This window comes from Lytechinus pictus, chromosome 10 (assembly GCF_037042905.1).
Source record: "Lytechinus pictus isolate F3 Inbred chromosome 10, Lp3.0, whole genome shotgun sequence".
In the NCBI taxonomy this organism is placed as follows: domain Eukaryota; kingdom Metazoa; phylum Echinodermata; class Echinoidea; order Temnopleuroida; family Toxopneustidae; genus Lytechinus; species Lytechinus pictus.
Window position 1 is genome coordinate 17,138,626 of NC_087254.1, and position 20,149 is coordinate 17,158,774.

A 20,149-nucleotide genomic window follows, 5' to 3' on the forward strand; every position below is an offset into this window, starting at 1 on the left:
AGTCTGTATATCCAAGGTTAAGTAAGACTATATCATCGTGGATCTAGATCTGGTACAGTTACATAAACTGAACTTTGTGAAATCATAAAATCTAAGCTGAAATACGATCACACTGAAAATCGCCAACACAGATAGGCACACGTGGGACAGTGTATTATTATTGCTGGAATAAAGACCCGACGGAAGTGACCGAATCCGCGCTTATTTTGCTTATTTCTCAGCAATTACACAATTTCTTCCAGAATCCTTTGACACATATTTTTTATTCATACAAACAGACACTTGGGTGGTCATTATATTAGATTCTGTAAAGAGTCATTTTAAGATCGTTACCAGAACTGGAATTTATCTTTAAAAACATTCACATATCTCACCATCAGGCATTTCTTTTCTGCATTACCAAGCTCTAAGATGCAAAATCAATGGAGTTAGAATGTCAACAAGTCTTTCTTGCACTGTAAGGCACACATGACAGTACCTATACTGTATCACTATTTCAGTAGATGTAGACCTGGGGCCCAACTTACAAAGAGCTGTGATTGATCCGATCAATTGCAACTATGGAAAGCCAGCAAAGTCAACATAAAATGCATGTTTGTTCAAAAAAAATTCTAGTTATGAATGTATATCCACAAATTCATTGATTTCTTGAGAATTTGGTGGGTTCTCCTTTATTTGAAAAGGACATTTTGCAAATTTCCTGTAGAAAAAATTATGACACTGATGGATTTCCATAGAGTTACGATTGATCAGATCTGTAACAATTAATCGTAACTCTTTTTAAGATGGGGCCCAGACTGCTACATCATTGAAAAGCTACAGAAGTACATGTAGGATAGTCCTTTTTTACTTTCTCTACTCCTTTTACAATATTGAAAGTCTGATAAAACACACAAAAAAAGGTTCAATGTGTAAGAGTCTTTGGTATGACCGACCAGCTGATTTGATTCTGATGCCCTTTTCTGGGCAGATGTTCTAACCTTAGGGAAACCACTCCTATTGGGTACCCGACTGACCTTTATTTGAACTTTGGTGACCTGGAATGGAGTATCTCTTGTGAAGAACATGTTGACCTTCGGAGTGTTGGACACATATCCTAGAGGGCAGAGATTGATACGGAAATATTGTCAAAAAGATCAAAAACACAGATTTTCTAAACAAATTTGATAATAATCTGACATATTTTGCTGTAAAACTTTTTCCCTGACAAATAAACTACCCTTTATCTGGATAGGCACATCAGAGAGAGAATCAATCAAAGTCTTTTTTTAAATCTGAATCATTTTTTTTTTTTATTAAAGATCGCACCAGTGCAGAAAAATATTCCTTCATTCTCTTAATAAATGCATTCTTATTAGCATTTGCGTACTTTAGTCTATTGCACAAATGCTGAAAATGACAGCTAGAACTAAATCTTGAACAATAACAAATGCGTCGGATAGAATATTTATAATTGACATTGGTACATAATGCCTATGATAATTCTTAAATTTCAATTTGAAGACTTTGTGATCTACCACAAGCACAAATCTCTTCATAAATTCCAAAAGACTGCATTGAAAAATAAAACAGGTTGCAGGGAAACACAGAAGTAATGATTGTGAGCTATCAGATTCTATTCAAAACACTATGAAAACAGTTCACTGCAAACAATTGCTCTTAAATTGCTACCACAATCACTTGGCATTTAATTCTTATTTACACATATAAACACTTGGGTGGTCATTTTATTGGATTTTGTTTGAACTCAATTTGAGACCATTAACATAACAAGCGTCAAATTATATAAGACAGAATACATGAGAAGGGTAGGAAGATGCCTTGATGTCATACCTTTAGCGGACCAGTTTCCACAAAGGACATTGCTTGGTGCTGTGGACTCATCCTGCTGACCGCCATCACAACCCTCAAGGGTCATGGTCAGTTGGGTACCTTCAAGGGTGGACAAACAAAATAATTAAATTTCATAAAATACATTATAATGCTGACAATATTCCTTCATTTGAAGGATTAGTCAAACCTGTCTATAAAGGTCATCCAAGGGAAGCAGAAATGGGCGCGTTGCATAAAACTTTTGCCATAGAAAACTCTGGCAATTTTTTTGCCTCAGTTTTTCAATGTATAATTTTCAATGGCATAATTTTGTTTGCCAGAGTTTTTGTTTATTTGCCAGCGTTTTTTTTTTATGGCAAAAGTTTTATGCAATGGGCCCAAGGTGGGAATAGACCTTAATAGATAGGTTCTAAAATACAAATCCCTTCAAATACTAGACAATTTTGGTAGCAAATAAAGACAAGTGTTTCACTATAGACAGGTGGTCACTTTGACTGTATATTCAGGGCCAAGTAACACAAAGGTTAGCGATTAATCGCTAAATGAAATGGCCTATCAAGATCATCGTTGCATGCGCAATTTACTCAGTACACTAACTAGGAACCAATCAGAATTGCTCTTTCAAATTAGCGATTAATCGCTAACCTTTGTGTTATGGGGCCCTGATTAGGACTTTGTACAGTCTAGTGTCACATAAACTAGAATGCGCATAGCTGGGTAAAAACATAGATATTAATATCGAACATCTTACTCAAATTTTGGCAAGTAATGATCACATACCATCTTTTGTCAGCTCAGACTAACAGAATAGGAATAGGATAAACTAATGATTAAGAATTACATTTTTACAGCCCATCTCCAAGGATCCTAGTTGGATTGAGGTAATGGAATATCTTTGTTTTAAGCAGCTTTCTTGTATGAAACACACAAAAAAACCTCAATTGTTTTGTTTACAATATCTGTGAGAGAAAATGCATCAAGGACCCAACATCATCTACTCATTTAAGTTTCAATATGATTTTCATATCATAAAATCCCATAAAATGTAGCAAGAAAATCAATTGACAAAGTACAATCAAAGTCAAAGAGGGCCTGGTTGAATCTTACCATGTTTCTTCAAGATGGAGTCCCTAACTGTGTTCAGATTCCTCAACATCTTAACAGCTCCTTCAATCTCACTGTTTTTATGATCTGCATGTAGAGAGAAAACAACATACATTGCAATAATTAGGTATTCGGATGTTGTTTGAAGGTTTGCATGGTGGCATGTACAATCGCTGATGTGGTTTATGGTACACCATGTGGAGTAGTATAGAAACAGTGGATAGAAGAAAAAGAAAAAGAAGAAAAAAGAAATAGATAGGCGAGAAAGTGGAAATATCTCTACTCGCCGACTCAAGCCAGCACCTCCTCATCCATCCTACTACTCAAGCTGTTTCAACTCATCAATCTCTTCTGGTTTTCAGTCCTTTTCAGGACTACATTCAAGAAAGATTACTCTACTCTCAAATTTCCATTTTCTCGCTTATCCATTTATTTTTCTTCTTCTATCCACTGTTTCTATAATACTCCACATGGTTTATCGTAAACCACATCAGCGAATTAGGTATTCGTATCAAAGACCCTGTTCTCACTGCATTGGATCAGCAAATCTTGGAGGTCTGAGTTTGAATCCCGCCACAGCACTCACGTCCTTTGGCAATACATTTATCTACATTTGACACTCCACCCAGGTGTAGTAAATGGGAACTTGGAAGTAATTCCTTGAATGCTTGAGCGCCACCAAGGCAGCCCAGCTGAAATAATAATAATAATGATAATAATAATAATAATAATAGCAATAATAATTATAATATTGGTGATGTCTTATTCAGCGCACACACCATCCAGAGACGCTCATGGCCCTAGCCCAGCAACAGTTCCTTTGGAAATAAAAAACTACAATATAAATGTAAACCAAGTCAACAAAGAGATAATAAGTTCCTACAAATACAAACGAGTACATAAATGTAAGTTACAAAAAAGAAAAAGTACAGTTTTGCATCACCCACTGGAATTCCTAGCTACATCCTGGTAGAGCCTGATGCCCTCCTGCCTGCTGCTCCGTTCACGAACAATTTAAGGGGCAAGCCCGGTCAGCTCAGTACTCACAGGAGCTCTAGCAATTAAGGGCATAGGAAGCCAGTCAGACCAGTGAGTGATGACAAAACAATATATAGAGTGTGATTTACATGTATGCAAAACAAATTCAATTTAAAAGAAATATGGATTTAGTTGTCGAAGGCATTTAAGTTTGAACAAATAGGTCTTAAGATGCACTTTGAAAGTGTCATGCATTTTAATGTAGCGGAGTGACTGAGGAAGTTGAGGAAGCAGGAGTAATAATAACATCATCATGTTAAGCAGTGCCCGCTGGTAGAACAGTTTTCAAAACTGAAGTGGCTACCCTGGGTAAGTATCACGTTATTATTATCATCATCATTAAAAGTGGTTTCAATTGTACGATGGCACAAAAGCATGGACTATGTACATTAGTTTTCTCATATATAGCTACACATATTTCATCAAGCACACCAAGAAAAGTCCAATTCTAAATGTGCACTTTTGGCAAAGGGTACCATATTCATGGTTGTATAAAGCACGATATTACAAGAAGTCTGCATAATCTATGGTTTTGTGCCATGGTACAATTAAAACCGCCTGAAAAGGACCACCCGAACTCGACATTTCAACAAGTGTGTTCTTGTCATTACAGAGTATAACTATGACAGAGTACTTTTTATAGCCTATTTCTACAACTTTTGCTCATTCTCCTGAAGACAACAAGCACACACTTGTCGAAACATCGAGTTTGGTGGTCCTTTTGAGGGCCAACACGTGCCCACATAAGAATACATGGTGTACTGTGGCGTGAAACCTCTACACTCTTTTACAAAAGAGAATTGTACCGGTAATTCATGGAGACTGGGAGTGTATAAACCTTACCTAGTAGATCTTGTAGTGCTTTGAGGATACTAGCCAGATTACCCCTTGCCAGAGCAAACTCTAGCAGTATCTTGAGTCCTTCCATCTCCAACTCTCCTCTCTCATTTCTACAACACAAGAAATATTGATATCAATAATGACACGATGACATATATATCACTTTGGAACCCCAATGGAAGGGACTGGAATTGACTGTTATTAGAAACATAAAGAATTCAACTGAATATTCATATTGTAAACATGGCAAAATATAATACAATTATAATTCATGCATGTATTACAGAGACAATACACATGTCAAAACAGATACACATTCAGATTAGAGAGCAATAGGTTTTGGATATCTCATTTAGTAAATTATGACCACCTCAAGTACGTTTTTGTTATCATCCAAACAATAAAAGAATTACCCATGTTCATGTAGGTCTAGATATCTGAAAAGCATGCAAATTGACCCCCATTCCCCACCTATTGATTTTAGCAATCAAATCAGACCTTATCGTTCATTCCCACAAGATAAATAAAAAATCATGGGGGGGGGGGTCAGTCAACCCTGCCCCATCCCCCAGAAGTACCACCAATAACTGGAGGTAATTGGTACCCTACAAACTCAACTAGAAAATTATCTTTACCTTGCTATGTTATGTAGGAACTCTGCAACCTGGTCTAAGACATGTGGGCTGAGGAAGCTTGCCTTAGAGAGCTGCTGCGGCATCAGGGACAATGGAGGCATGTGGGATAAGGCCATTCTGCAAGAGAACAAAACGGTACGTCTTGAAAATAAGCAATTTTGTAATTCAGGGGTGCCAATAACGCTCGATAAAAAAGTCTGACAATCATCTGCAATTACCCTTTTTTACATGAAAAAATGGTGTTTCCTATTGCCAAAACTATCTCAAATAAAAACTTTGGTTTTAATAATGGTATTCCTGGTAATTAAAATTTTAGCGCATATGCAGGGCCCTGTCTTACAAAAAGTTATGATTGATCCAATCAACCTCAATTATATGGAAATCCAATGATGTCATAATTTTTTTCTATTTGTACAATGTCCTTTGTGAAGAGAAACACAATGAATTTTCAAGAAATCAAAGCATGTATGAATTAACAGCATAACTAGAAAATATTTTGAACAATCATGCATTTAGATGTTGATGTTGGCTTTCAATAGTTATGGTTTATCGGATCAATCGCAACTCTTTGTAAGACGGGGTCCAGATGAAGGTCATCGGCCCTACACTGGAATAGTGCTTTTAAAATCATTGAGATGAGCATACGATTATTCAAATATGCTTGTTATCCCATTCAAAGAATGGTCTTTGGCAATGGCACAAATTATAGTTAATTATTATTTTTTGTTTGGAGTCACCTGTACCTGGGAGGCAAAAAGCGAACTGAATCACTATGACCCACAGGTCTTTCCTCCAGACATAACTGATTGAGGGAGTGCAGGTGGACCACTACAACGGGGTTTCACCCTACTACTTATATGAATAGTGCAAAGGTGGTGACTTTCCTCTACAATATTGTCTCTTTGTTACTCAAATCATCATGGCTTGAGCCTCATGCCATAGCAGTTTTGACTCTCGCCTTGTAATCAAAGGGTAATGTGTTTAAATCCAACGGCAGCCTAGCGTCCTTTGGCAAGGCGTCAATCCACACTCTGCCACTCTCCATCCAGGTGTTGAATGGGTACCTGGTAGGATGCAAAAGCCTATGCAGTATGCCTAGCAATCAAGTTTTGAAACTGTCGTTGGAATGCTCCCCAGGGAGGGGAAAAGGTGCATACAGTGTGCGGGCATGCAAGGATTCGATGACCGGGGTAATATATACCTGTAAAGCGCTTTCGTAGAGACATCATTAGGATGTATTAAGTGCTATATAAAAGCTGATTATTATCAGTAAAGAAAGAATGGAGACATTGAGGTGGGACATACAAACAAGTCATTTCATGGAACTGCCCAAATGAAAATATTAAAACAAGAACAGTATGAATCTGACCGACTCTGGTGACAGGACAGAGAGGACTTACTTTGTATGGTTAAGGATAGCACTGCGTAGATGAGGAGCAATAGGTATAGCGGCATTTGCCGTGGAAGCCAGGACAGATAGGTACCACATGGCTGAGGCATCTTTCACACTCACTTCAGATTTCTGCACCATTCTGTTGGAAGAAAATGACATTTACATGTAGCATTTTTAGATATTATAATTACATTTTCAGATATCACAATTGCATTTTCAGATATTGCATTACACTTCAAAACATAGAATTTTCAGCAGTTTATGAACTTAAAATATTGCATTTTTCACAAAATTTATTAATATTACGCACAAAACCCCCTATTTCAAAGAAAATGTACAGCATATAAGCAGTATTTCAAGCAAATTCAGGTACAATATATCATTTGTAAATAGTAATACATCATACATTAACAGATGGCTTCCTGTCTAATCAAACTGTTGTCAATTCATTTTCTGAACACAGTCCTTCTGATATATCACATATTAGCACAACTTTTCACAATGGTCCATTACAATGATTTTTCATAATCGTGTACTTCCAATGCCCTGCATTTTTTATATAATAATATTTTTATAGGGTATTTGTATTTACCTAGTTAGATGCTCAAGACGCTCCTATATTACCCCCGCTAAACTGGTTTCCCCATTCTGGTGCTGACAGCTTTTTAGGATTACTTCCTGACAGTACCAATTTTTTATCTCACCTGGGTTGAGTGCAGCACATTGTGGATAAAAATCACACCAAGGCTGGCATTTGAACCCAAGACCCTCTGTTTCAAAGTCTGGAGACTAATTCACTGGGCCACAATGCTCAAGTAAAATGATCATGTCCTGGGCTGTCATTTTTTTCTTTGTTGTGCAATAAAATGATGTGTAAAAATATTTTTCAGGAAGTCTGAATGAAAAAGGAATCTTACTTGTATCCTAGGGCTCGTATCCCGTGCACTCTGACATCACAGCCTTCAAATTGGCAACGTTTGATGCTGATCTGAACATAAGGTCTGATCACTTTGGCATTCTCTAGGAGAGGAACATCCCCAGTGATGTGGCTGTTAAGATATGGTAAATAAATAACTTTGATATGAACAATTGATCTTTACTTCAATCTTCGTCTTATGTGGTCCTAGGCTTTGGAATTCTCTCCCGGTTTACATTCGTGACTCTCCAAGACTTCCCACTTTTAAGACTAAACTGAAAACCTATCTTTTTAATTAGTAAATCATATCAATTTTCGTTGTTATTTGTTATGTGTATTAAACGCTTTATAAATGGTCTTTATTATAATTTTTATTATCTGGACAAATCAAATTTTAAAACAAAGATAAGAAATAGTGATGGGATATTCTTGGAGAGTAGAGATAAAGTATTCAGTATAAATTCAAGCTAGAATTTACAAGAAATTTTAAGACCTCATTAGAAAGTCTTCAAAAATTGAGGTTATCTGTTACAATATCATGGTAGATCTAGATCTAGTTATGTTATGAAAACCTAACTCATGAAATCTAAGCAGAAAGAAAGCACTATGAAGGTTGCCTACACAGATAAGCACATGTGGGAATGCATATTATCATTGTTTAGAAATATACATTACCCAAAATGAACAGCATGCTCATTTTGCTCATTACTCAGCAATCATGTTTTTTCTACCAGAACAATTTAGCAGATACTTTTTATTTAAACATGCACATAAAAATACTTGAGTAGTCATTCTATCGGAATTTGTTCAAACTCATTTTGAGATTGTTACCACAGCTACACATGTAAGACACTAGGTGCGTGCCTGAATAAGCAAATCTTGATTGGTAACATGGCCATTTTGTTTGAAATTGATTAGACAATTAGAAAACCAAGTCTACCTTGAAGAAATATTTTTTTTTATTCAAGAAAAATGAGAATTACAGTGACAGTACTAAAATCTACTTTCACTCCTACTTACGAAATCATGAAAACAATTTAGAAATAGAATAGAAATTTTGTGAGTAAAATACATATTCAAAGGTGCATTTGTCCTTTGCAAAATATTCCATCAAATCAAATAATCTTATTCTAAACATTCGAGATGAAGAACTGTACATTGTTTCCAGACAGGAGTTGTGTTAATGAAATACTTGCAATTCATATTGGGTACATGCACTAGATATTATATTTTTTTTCATATTGGACATGATTAGATTCATGTTTTTAATATTTGGCAAAATGGGAGGTGAGCTGGCATGTTACATGGAACATGCCATGGAACTGCCAATTTATGGCATCTCATCTGCAGAATTAAATAATCTGAAGAGCAAAATGGTGATATGGATCCTATATTATAACCCTATCAAGTAACCAAGTCATTTAATAGCAATTAGGGAAATATGGTATAAACTGGTACCAATGACTAGTTCTATTGACCGGTCGTAGTTTAGAGATGAGGATGGTTTATGAAATAACAAGGATCCACATCATTATCTTTTAAAATGTATAACACACATGATTTTTCTTGAGCATTAGAATAATCACACACACTTGTCAGCTCCCCCCCCCCACTTTCTTTTCTCCAAAACCGTGTACAAAAAAACATAATGACCATCTGACTGGGACTTTTTTACATGGTCGCCCCCCCCCCCACTTTCGAACCCGTTCCGTGGCCCCTACTTGTTACCTTTTAAAACGTCCAAATGTCTAAACGCCTTCAGCTATGCCTCAGGCGTGTTAGAACTCTCTCGTGCGTGAATTTCTCACTAATGCCCTTAAAGACATGTGTATAGTGATAATTATAAGTTGACCTACCTTGGTATTCTGACCTCAGTGACTTCTTGCAGCGAGACCGGTGAGTGACCTGTCAATACAGTGACATGTTGAGGCATGTAGCTATGGTCACCTCGAGCCACCTGGACGGATAGGTGTTTTAGACACACCCCCGGTCGCAGCTTGAACCGGACCCAATGGGTGTGGGCGGGGCCATCGGACTGCCAATACGTGCTTGGGTCACCATCGGTCAACCTAAAGCATAAAAGTGAAGACAGAAGTACTGATTCATTTACAGAGGTATAATTTTTCTTCAATTCATTTATAACATCCAGTAAAGTTCTGAGTAGCTTCTCAATGGTTTTCTAAAAATATATATTTCTTGGGGTTACAAAATAGAAACGAAGAGGAGGGGGTGGGAGACAGTGATGATGTTTTTACGACCCCTTTTTTCATCAGACCCAAGATAGTGGAATAGCGGTAATATATATAATGTTGAGGTTTATTTGCATTTCAAAGTAGATTTCTTGTCTGAAATCTGAAGAGGTGCCATATCAAGGACCCACTGGTAAGTATTCTGAAGTCTATATAACTGAGGTCATGATCTACACGTATACACTGTGCTAAAATTGTGGGAAGCCAAAAGTTTTTCACATTGTATGTTTCTACATTCACTGTGCTCTTTCATCATGCTATAAAGACAGAGAAAAATAATTCAGTTATCATTCCTAGACTATTATGAATGATCTGGGCCCTATCTTACAAAGAGTTGCGAGTGATCCAATCGATCGCAACTATGGAGGGCCAGCAATGTCAACATCTTTAATGCATGTTTGTTCAAAATATTTTCTAGCTATGATGTATATTCATGCATTCATCGTTGTCTTGAAAATTCACTGTGCTTCTCTTTGTTTACAAAGACATTGTGCACATTTCCTGTAGAAGAAATTATGACAGTGATGGATTTCCATAGAGTTACTATTGATTGGATCAATCATAACTCTTTGTAAGACGGGGCGCCAAGTAACAGATGAGTTGGTAAATCGAACCTTTACAGTTAGAGATTTGTGTCGCACTTGTCTATTCAAGGTTAAACCACAACTTTAGACTCGAGTTCAGAATACAAACCAATGAATATCATCTATTCATTGATGATTCAATTTTCGCGGCAATCACGCAATCAACGGCTGAGATCTGAGGGGGGTCAAATTGACCCCCCCAGTATATGTTGGTCTGAAATAGCCCAGTTAAGATAGGGTTAAGGAAACTACGACTTCTTCTGTTAACAAATATGTTATATATTTTTATTTCTACTCTTTTATGACAAATGAAATTGTATAAATTATATGTAAAAATGATATTACATGTAAATAGAAGAAAATAAGTGTTTATTTGAATGAATGAATGAAATAATGAATATTTCAAAATTATTTGTCATATCATGTATAATATAATAATGATCTGTACCTTGACGCCTCTCTTGGATTGGTAGAAACTTGGATGCTCTTGAAACACTTTGTAGTAAGCTTGACCTCACCGCCTCCTTCTAGCTCAAAACTGTCTCGGAAGGCTAATGTCATGAAATAAACAATGGAAGAACTAAAATATCAACACATGTATTTTTTTAACAGGGCCAATGGGTCTAGAATGTTAACATTCCAAACAGTATATGATTCTACTTCAATGGAATAAGAAAAGAATATAAGAACTACATTTACATATTAAAACATGCAACATTCTATCAGGGCCCACACAGGTCAAGAAAAATAAACATTCCATTAAGTTTGCAAAATATGTTATTTCAAGGTTTCAAACTGAAATGTACTCTTCATATTCAAAATCTATATATCCTATTTTCTTTGGGTATTTTATTCTTTAATTTTTACCTTACTACTCTAGTCCCCCCCCCCCCCATTACTACCTTGATAATTCTTTTCTTTACATTTAATATGTTTTCATGAAAGTGTATTTTCTGGATCAGCATTCAGGATTTTTGTCTTTGCAGCTGATCGTCATTCAACATGATATGCTTTGATGTGAAATATTTTGTGCAAGATTTATTTCATTTTTGGCATTACAGGTACAGGTACAAGATTTTTTCTTCCTAGCTGATGCTCATTTACATGAAATTCCTTGATGGTCTGAAATATCTTGGGGCTTAGAATATTTTGTAAAGTCCATCTAAGATAACATTCATTTTAATCAAAAGTGGAAAATCCAAATTTTATAAAAATCGGATGTAAAATAAGAAAGTTATGACATTTTACAGTTTTGCTTATTTTTCACAAAACAGTTATATGAACAATTTATTGACATGCAAATAACAGAGTGGATGAGGTCCCTCAAACACTATTTCTTTTGTTTCTGAATGTTTGAATTATACAATATTTCAATTGTTACTGATTTGACAATAAGGACCATATTGACTGTCCCATGAAATCTCTAAATTGCAATTCCACATATTCAGGGAAGAATACTTTGTTTCACAGAACAATGAGAAAATTAGAATATTTCATATAATAAAAAACAAAAGAAATAGTGAGTGGGTGTCATCATCAGTCCCCTCATTTGCATACCGACCGGGCTGTGCATATAACTATTTCGTGACATTAAGCAAAACTTCATTTAAATGTCATAACTTTTACATCATATTTTGATGATATTTTTAAGTGTTATGCTTGTTGGATTTGTAACTATTTATTCAAATCAACTTTTTGTTGGGGTGGACTCGTCCTTTAAGCAATTAGGCATGGCAAGTGGCGATTTGAAAAATGTTGTACTTCATAAATTTGGTAGTAAATAAGTTAATATTTTACCCGACTGTCTCTGTTTTTCTTGAAGATGTTGATCAAGAACGGAGAGCCTCATGGTAGTAGTATGGGAGAATCCATCCAGGGAGGGGTAGGGAAGAGCGCTGCTGGGTGCACGATTCCTCAGTAGATACTGAATCAGGAAGAAGTGTGTGAAAGAAAAAGGATGGACATTATAGTGATAGTTCCATAACTGCCAAGCCAAGTTAGTCCCAGTCAAGCGAAAGTGGTGGGAAAATCAATTTCAATATATGGAGAGCATTTCTACACACTCCTTGTATTGATAGCTTTTGTACTTATTTAGGTTTACTCAGAAGGTTGTACTATGGGTTGAGAACCTGCCTATCCAGATATGAGTAGTTGATGACTTGAGGAAGTGTTACAAAAGACCTTGTATTTGCTTTAACTTGGGGTCTAATAGTGTTCTTCAGGGTTCCCGGCTTTCAAGGAAAACAAAATTCCCTGATTTTTCCCTGATTTTAGGTATTTTTTAATCAAATTCTCTGATTTATCCCTGACTGGAAAAAAGGAACAATTTTCCCTGATGGGCTGGGAAGCCTTGTTATTTCATTCCTTTCAATTAAACACCATGACAATTCTTTGCCTTTACTGGTCAAACTATACGCTGCTTTATCATCAAATGTCTGTGATATGAGGATTCTCGGTAATTTAAACACCAAACTAAGACTGCTACAATAATGCTAGTACAACCAATTGTGTGTTACCTTGAGAATTCTTTGCCCGTGCTGTCCAACACTCTCCCTTTCGGAAGAGAATACATCTATCAGACCTGAATAAATCATAGAAAACAAACATTTAATTCCCAATAATACAAGTAGGCATCCAAAAAGCAAGGAGTTTTAAGAGATGGAGTGACAACAAAATTCAAATTAATTCATGTAGGTTCCTACTTCTAAAGAGGTACAAAAGAATACACAGGTGCATTGTAGCCTTTCGTGGCGACCTTGGATGCTGACAGTTTCATGGGAAAACTGAAAAGTGGTTGGGGTTGAAAATAGATGATTGGGAACATATCCAATGATTGGGAACATATCCAATTTTAGTTTATCACAAAATGTGGATATTAAACACATGATGAAACACATCTCACATCATTATTTTGTACTGAACTTGGGCACCAAAGTGGCTTTAAAGGGATTGTGTTTGATGATTCTCCATCTCTGAAAATTCCTTGCAAAAAAGATATTTCCCTTCGCATTCAGAAGAATAAATTGTTCATCCTTGTGTAATGAATTGTGAACCAATATCTTTTTATAAATGTAATACCTACTTCATAAGGCATGGATAACATTTGATTATACGGCACATTTTGATAATTTTTGTGAACACAACTGAGTCCATCAAACCAGTCTCATCAATGAGCCAACATCCATATTAAACGGCTGTCACACCTGAAACATTTTAGCTGACATATGCAGACACATGTATGGCAAGCTGTTTTACAATTTAATCCTTTTTCATAATATCAAGAATTATGAGCTAATCATAACACATTATTTCTTGTAATATTCCGCATACTAAGAATCTTTCTATAAGATTGGTCAGAAGTCAGTCACTTGATAAAGGGTAGTTTCGCCGTCAATCATGACTCGCAATGATGGAACTTTTGTGTTTTGCTAATCCTTTCAGCCCATAAGGTCATATCACCTTATGAGTTTAATAGTTTGAGTACATGCGAAATAAAGATGTCATTACCACTCAATATTTGTTCCATCATTCTCCATCACCAGCAGTGACAATCGTGCAAGATCTCAATGCGTGCACGCACTGTGCATACGAGCTAGCAGTAAAAATTTGCATGAAATAAAAGTGCATTGCCCCTCGATTGTTTTGTTATGACGGAAAAATTCCTTTGTGAGGTCACAATAAATCTTGCTGGAGCAAGATCTCGGATGTTTGCACACAGTTTATATATGAGCTAGCATTAAAACAAGTATAACCATTTAGATAGATTTTTTCAAATTCTTCTTATAGGGACGTATTAATATTGGTTTCTTCGTTTAGAGTGGTTCCCGATGCGGAATATAAAGCATATAATCACCTCTTGATCTCAGGTGATGGGGCAAACTATAACTTCCTCAGCAAGCTGAATGTACTCGCTATCTTTCCTCAGCTTCACTTTGGAAAGATGGCTACATCCAGCTTGCCCGGGAAGTGATAATTTGCCCATCACCTTCACCAACGCTGATTATTTGCTTTACTATGAAGAAATTAATTCTTGGTATCAAGAATTTTATTTCTTGACATGAAAAATTGAGCAACAGGATTACTTGATAAAACAAGCTTGTCAAATGTCTGCATATGCTGGCAAAATATCCTGGCTGATACTTTCATTAAGCTGTTCTTAAGTTACAAATGACTTTCCGTATGACTGGTGACCTTTTATTGTGCTAAATGATATATCATTATGTAGCTGACTTAGCACCCGAGAACATGGTCCAGTCATGACTGGTGACCGTTTCTTGTCCTAAATTATATATACCTTTATAGCTAACTTAGAACCTGAGCACATGTTTCAGTCATGACTGGAGACCGTTTCTTGTGCTACATGATATATCATCATGTAACTGACTTAGCACCCAAGAACATGTTCCAGTCATGCGTAAAGTCGTTCGTGACTTTACAAAACACCAAACAGTTGTTACTAACTGTTATGAAGTAGGAGGTACATGAAAACACTGTGGATGGTATTCCGATAATCAAATCCAGGTTTAACCCTAGTCCAAACTGGAATTTTAAACCTTCAATGGAATACTGGCTTCATAATACTTCTTCCATATTGGTGGGAATCATTATGAACCAATTAATACAGAAAAAAATCATTGTATTTTTGTATTTTCATATTCTCCCCTTTCCAAGATTCGATTAATTCTCTGACAACTTTTTGAAGCAGAATAAACATGACTTTTAATTGGTGAATAAGTTGACAACTATAAAGTTAACCATCGCTATCAGAATATCACCCGCTTTGATGATAGTCTATACATACCAGGAGTGAGTGTGCATGCAGTTAATATCCTAATAGCATGGGAGAGTTCTCCTCTAAGGTTGGCACCGTTGGATGAGCGTAGAGCATCTAACATCGACTCTACGTAAGCCTGCCCTTCACCATCTACATCAAACTGATCAAAGGCCTGTCCAGATAGAAGAAACAAGGTTATTGTGACCTCAGTCACATTTGCTCTACGCTGGCCGTACGGCGGGTCAAAAACAGCCGTTTTACTCATTGTTATTCTAACCATCTATGAGTAGCTTTCACAAAAAAATGTTAGAACGGCTGTGTTTGACTCGCCATGGAGCAAATGTGACTGAGGTATAAAAATGGGTCTGGGTTCTGTAAAACAAACGTTAGCAATCGATGGCTAAATGGTGATGGCCAATCCAGATCATCGTTGCTTGCACATCTTGTTTAAAACACCGCCCAGAAACCAATCACAAGTATTCATTCATATTTGCTATCAATCGCAAACCTTTGTATTACGGGGCCCAAGATGTGATGTTTAAGGAAAATACTGCAAATGAATCTGTTTGATTAATAAGAAAATGATGACAGGAATGATTCCTTGCTCTCATCACTAAAACCACTTCAGCTTTCAATGTTGAGATTATAAAGAAATTATAGAAAATTTCATGAAACATAACTTTTTTTTTACTGCAGACCCAGCAGTGCTAAAAATACCTTCTTTTCTTGATGGCGGGGGGGGGGGGGGTGTTCACACAGAATGAGGTGTGATTTAAGATCCCATGTGCACATGTATGTTTAACATCAATGCATCTGTCAAAATGCATTCTGATATGTAATACTATTCAAAACACCATGTGCATAGTGCAGAAGATAATCGTGGTAGTAGAAATAACTGGTAAGTTATTGGAGTAAACTGGTATTGCGACATTTCGACTGCTACCTGCTAGTTTTCGTAAGGCAATGTGGACAATCGCTGATGTAGTTGCTCCATTATGTGACAACAAATACATCAGCTGACAGTGTACATCTTGGCAACCTGACATTAGGTCACACTTACATTGTAAACTAATAAATGTATATTGCATGAGGATTTTTTTATTTATCCTGTGTAAGATTTAATGGTCTAAGCCAAGAGCAAGATCACACCATCACAACATATTTTTGCATTATTTCCTTTAAAAATTACTAATTTTCAAAATTCAAATTCCAATCAAACTTTTTTTTTGTCATTTGATTAAAACAAAAACCCATAGAAAGATTTCTGTATTTCAAACTAAGTCATATTTGTCTTAAATTTTCTCCTATTCTTTGCTTCATATTATCATATTTCAACGTTTGTACTTTATATGAATATGTAACATCATTTGTATTTTATCTCTTTATGTAGTATGATTGTACATAGCACCATGAGCGTCATGCCTGACGGATGTGTGCACTCTTGAAGAATCCACTAATCTTGTTATTATTTGGGGTTTTTTTTTCACCCAAAAAAGAAGAATTCCTGCCTTTCCAGAATCCCCTGATGTGTATGTACCCTAAAATTTGTTTATCTGGGAATCTAGGACATATTTATCATGAAGCCAACTCACTATTGTACATTCTTCCCTGCTAATCCCTCTGTTCATGAGTACATCACAGAACTGAGTGAGAGAGATGGTTTCCTCGCTGCGTTGATATCGCTCCTCCAACCATCGTACAAGGTGTCCATGATGCTGCTGGACAACTGTCTCAGGGACGTCATCTCTGAATGGTGAATAATAATGGGATGATAATATCTATACAAAAGGCTTTGAGAAAGTACAGATGCATCATCTTTGATGTCAATGATGGAATAATGCACTTTTCCCATTATTGACCTCACAGCACAGCAAATTTTCTTCATGGCCGCCATTTGGTATTCAATATCATAGGTAGAATATGTTTGGAAACATTATACTTTTTGAGCCGATCACTACGTGCATAATTTAATGATGACGGCAATCATTGTAAAGCTCAGAATACCTACTCTTTCACCTGGTATCCTTAGAAGATTCCTTGATCATTCAGGCATGAATGACTAACAATTTGAAGAAAGTATAGATATATAATCTAAATTTAAAAATAATCGATTACCTTTTTTGAATTAGTCGTATTTGAAGGGTTTTATAACCTTATTTTTCATTACATAAAAGGAATTTATATTTTATTTAAAGGTCAAGTCCACCCCAGAAAAATGTTGATTTGAATACATATAGAAAAATCAAACAAGCATTATGCTGAAAAATTTCAGCAAAATCGGATGTAAAATAAGAAAGTTATGACATTTTAAAGTTTCGCTTATTTTCCACAAAACAGTGATATGCACAACTCAGTGACATGCAAATGACACAGTCGATGATGTCCCTCACTCACTATTTCTTTTGTTTTTTATTGTTTGAATTATACAATATTTCATTTTTTACAGATTTGACAATAAGGACCGACTTGATTGAACCATATACTATTAAACAATGCTAATTCCACATGTTCAGGGAGGAATTAATAGTTGTTCCACAGGACAACAGGTGGAAAATTGGAATATTTCACATTTCATATAATAAAATACAAAAGAAATAGTGAGTGAGTGATGTCATCAGTCTTCTCATTTGCATACCGACAAGGATGTAAATATAAATGTTTTGTGAAATTAAGCGAAACTTTAAAATGTCATACATGTAACTTTCTTATTTTACATCCGATTTTGATGAAATTTTCAGTGTTATGCTTGTTGGATTTTTCTCTTTTTATTAGAATCAACTATTAATTGGGGTGGACTTGTCCTTTAATGTAGGATGTAATGGTAATATACATTGCAGCTCTACAGCACTTTCATCATGAGTTTCAAAATGATATATTCAATAATATAAACCAAAATGAATAAACATGCATATGACATTGACCTAAATTTGAATCTGGGAAATGTGATAATTAGGGAAATAGAGAAAAATTAATACTCAACTTATAAGAAGAGGAAGTGATGCATTTACAAGGTAGATATGAAGAATAAATTCAAGAGAAATGGACTGGCAGATACATGTACCAGTATGTTAGGGAAGTTTTTAGGGTTGACAAAGCAACCTCCCTCAAATTAATTTTCCTAAGATGGAAAAAGACCCACTGCTCATCATTGGACCATCTTTTCATAACTCCCCCATTCTTGATGAAAATAAATTACATATATCATATCTCTATGTGTCATTGTCTGTAATCTTATGAGCACTTAACATACGCTTTGATGACATAAAGACATTCAACTCGCCAATAGACACCTGTATTGTACTCTTTACTTTCAGTTTCAGTCTGCATAGCATAGCCTCTTTAATTTAACCAGCCATGTTTTACATCCACTTTTATTTCAATGTACATGAACATAGTGTATATACTGAAGTATTTACACAGTATAATATACATGTATGTGTACAGAGAAACCAGCTATCGATACTTGTATAGCAGTTACATGTACAGTACAGTATATTACAGAGAATAGTAGCACATCCATGATATACATAGATACATGTACATGTAGGACCTGTTGAGGATTACTCCCAATGATAATCTGCACATTAACCTGATAACTATTGAAACATTTAATTCCCACTTGCAAAAAAATGAAGAAATTAAAGTTAGATGTTTTTTTAATTAAAATGCTGGAAATGGTTTCCATAAAGTATTTATTTGTTATGATGTGTAAAGCTTATGCTGTAAATCGTTTTTGTGTTTTTATGGAAATATTGAAAATAGACTTCAAACTTGTACGACAAGTGATTTGACATTAATTACGCCTACTAGAGGGAAATATTAATTGGAATCTAAGGGGGAAAAAATCAAAGCGACATCCTTTACTACATAGGTCAGTGCGATCTGACCTTGGGCCCCATTTTAAAGACAGTTACGATAAATTAAAATCAAACTCAATTTGCAGTTGATCTAATTTGGTGTGATTAAGAGATAGGAAAATTTAGATTAATCACAGTTTGAAATTGATTTTAATCTACTGTAACCCTTTGTAAGATGGGGCCCTGCAAACTCAGAAGTTAAATTCAAGATGCAGTGAACCACACATTGACCCCTTGGACTTTTATTCTATTTCTGGTTGGCTATTGATATCCAAAAATGATACAAATAAAAAGAAAATACAAGTACAATTGATACACTCCTGTTTTCTCAAGTGTTTTTCTTTCTTTCTTTCTCTGAATTTTCATGACAATTTTTTTATTAATATGAAGCATTCCAAGATCTGGCTAAATATCTGGCACTCATTTCTACCTGAAGATAATGAACACAAAAGAACAAGAAGATTAAAAAATTCAAAGATAAATTCACATCTCTACCTTATTTTGGAGGCTGCCTCACGTAAAGTCACATGATCAAAAAGTTGGTTCAAGTCGATGTCTCCAAGATTATCAGATTCTACAAAGAGGAAGTGAAGTGTGACAAAATACTGGTAAATGATAATGTGTAATATATGAAAGAAACAAATGCATAATTGGTTTCACTTTATCAGACAATATTTTGTGACAAAATACTTGTTTTCAATACAACAGTAACAGTCATCTATTGAAAACAACACCTAAAACAACAACAATGATAATAATAATAACAATAATAATAACAATAATGATAATAACAACAATATTTTAATAAACCATAACAATAATGACACATGTAATAATCTGTTTTATAGCACTTGCTACATTGATAAACACTATTAAAACCTTTAGAAGTATAAACTCATAACATCCCGTTTCCATTCTTAAAATGA

General features: G+C 35.4%; 1 protein-coding gene across 4 annotated transcripts in view; it reads right to left on the reverse strand.

Moving 5' to 3' along the window:
• Positions 1-20,149, reverse strand: part of LOC129270258 (zinc finger ZZ-type and EF-hand domain-containing protein 1-like) — a 111,191-nt gene that overhangs the window by 82,382 nt on the left and 8,660 nt on the right. For all 4 annotated transcript variants that reach the window (XM_064105443.1, XM_064105441.1, XM_064105442.1 and 1 more), the window contains exons 3-16: positions 19,719-19,797; positions 16,959-17,112; positions 15,394-15,538; positions 13,109-13,173; positions 12,390-12,516; positions 11,041-11,143; positions 9,616-9,828; positions 7,761-7,892; positions 6,851-6,982; positions 5,451-5,567; positions 4,819-4,925; positions 2,941-3,024; positions 1,834-1,932; positions 1,017-1,096 (exon numbers count right to left, since the gene is read on the reverse strand). In XM_064105443.1, coding sequence (XP_063961513.1) covers positions 1,017-1,096; positions 1,834-1,932; positions 2,941-3,024; positions 4,819-4,925; positions 5,451-5,567; positions 6,851-6,982; positions 7,761-7,892; positions 9,616-9,828; positions 11,041-11,143; positions 12,390-12,516; positions 13,109-13,173; positions 15,394-15,538; positions 16,959-17,112; positions 19,719-19,797 — 1,637 coding nt within the window. The remainder of the gene's footprint in view (positions 1-1,016; positions 1,097-1,833; positions 1,933-2,940; positions 3,025-4,818; positions 4,926-5,450; positions 5,568-6,850; positions 6,983-7,760; positions 7,893-9,615; positions 9,829-11,040; positions 11,144-12,389; positions 12,517-13,108; positions 13,174-15,393; positions 15,539-16,958; positions 17,113-19,718; positions 19,798-20,149) is intronic.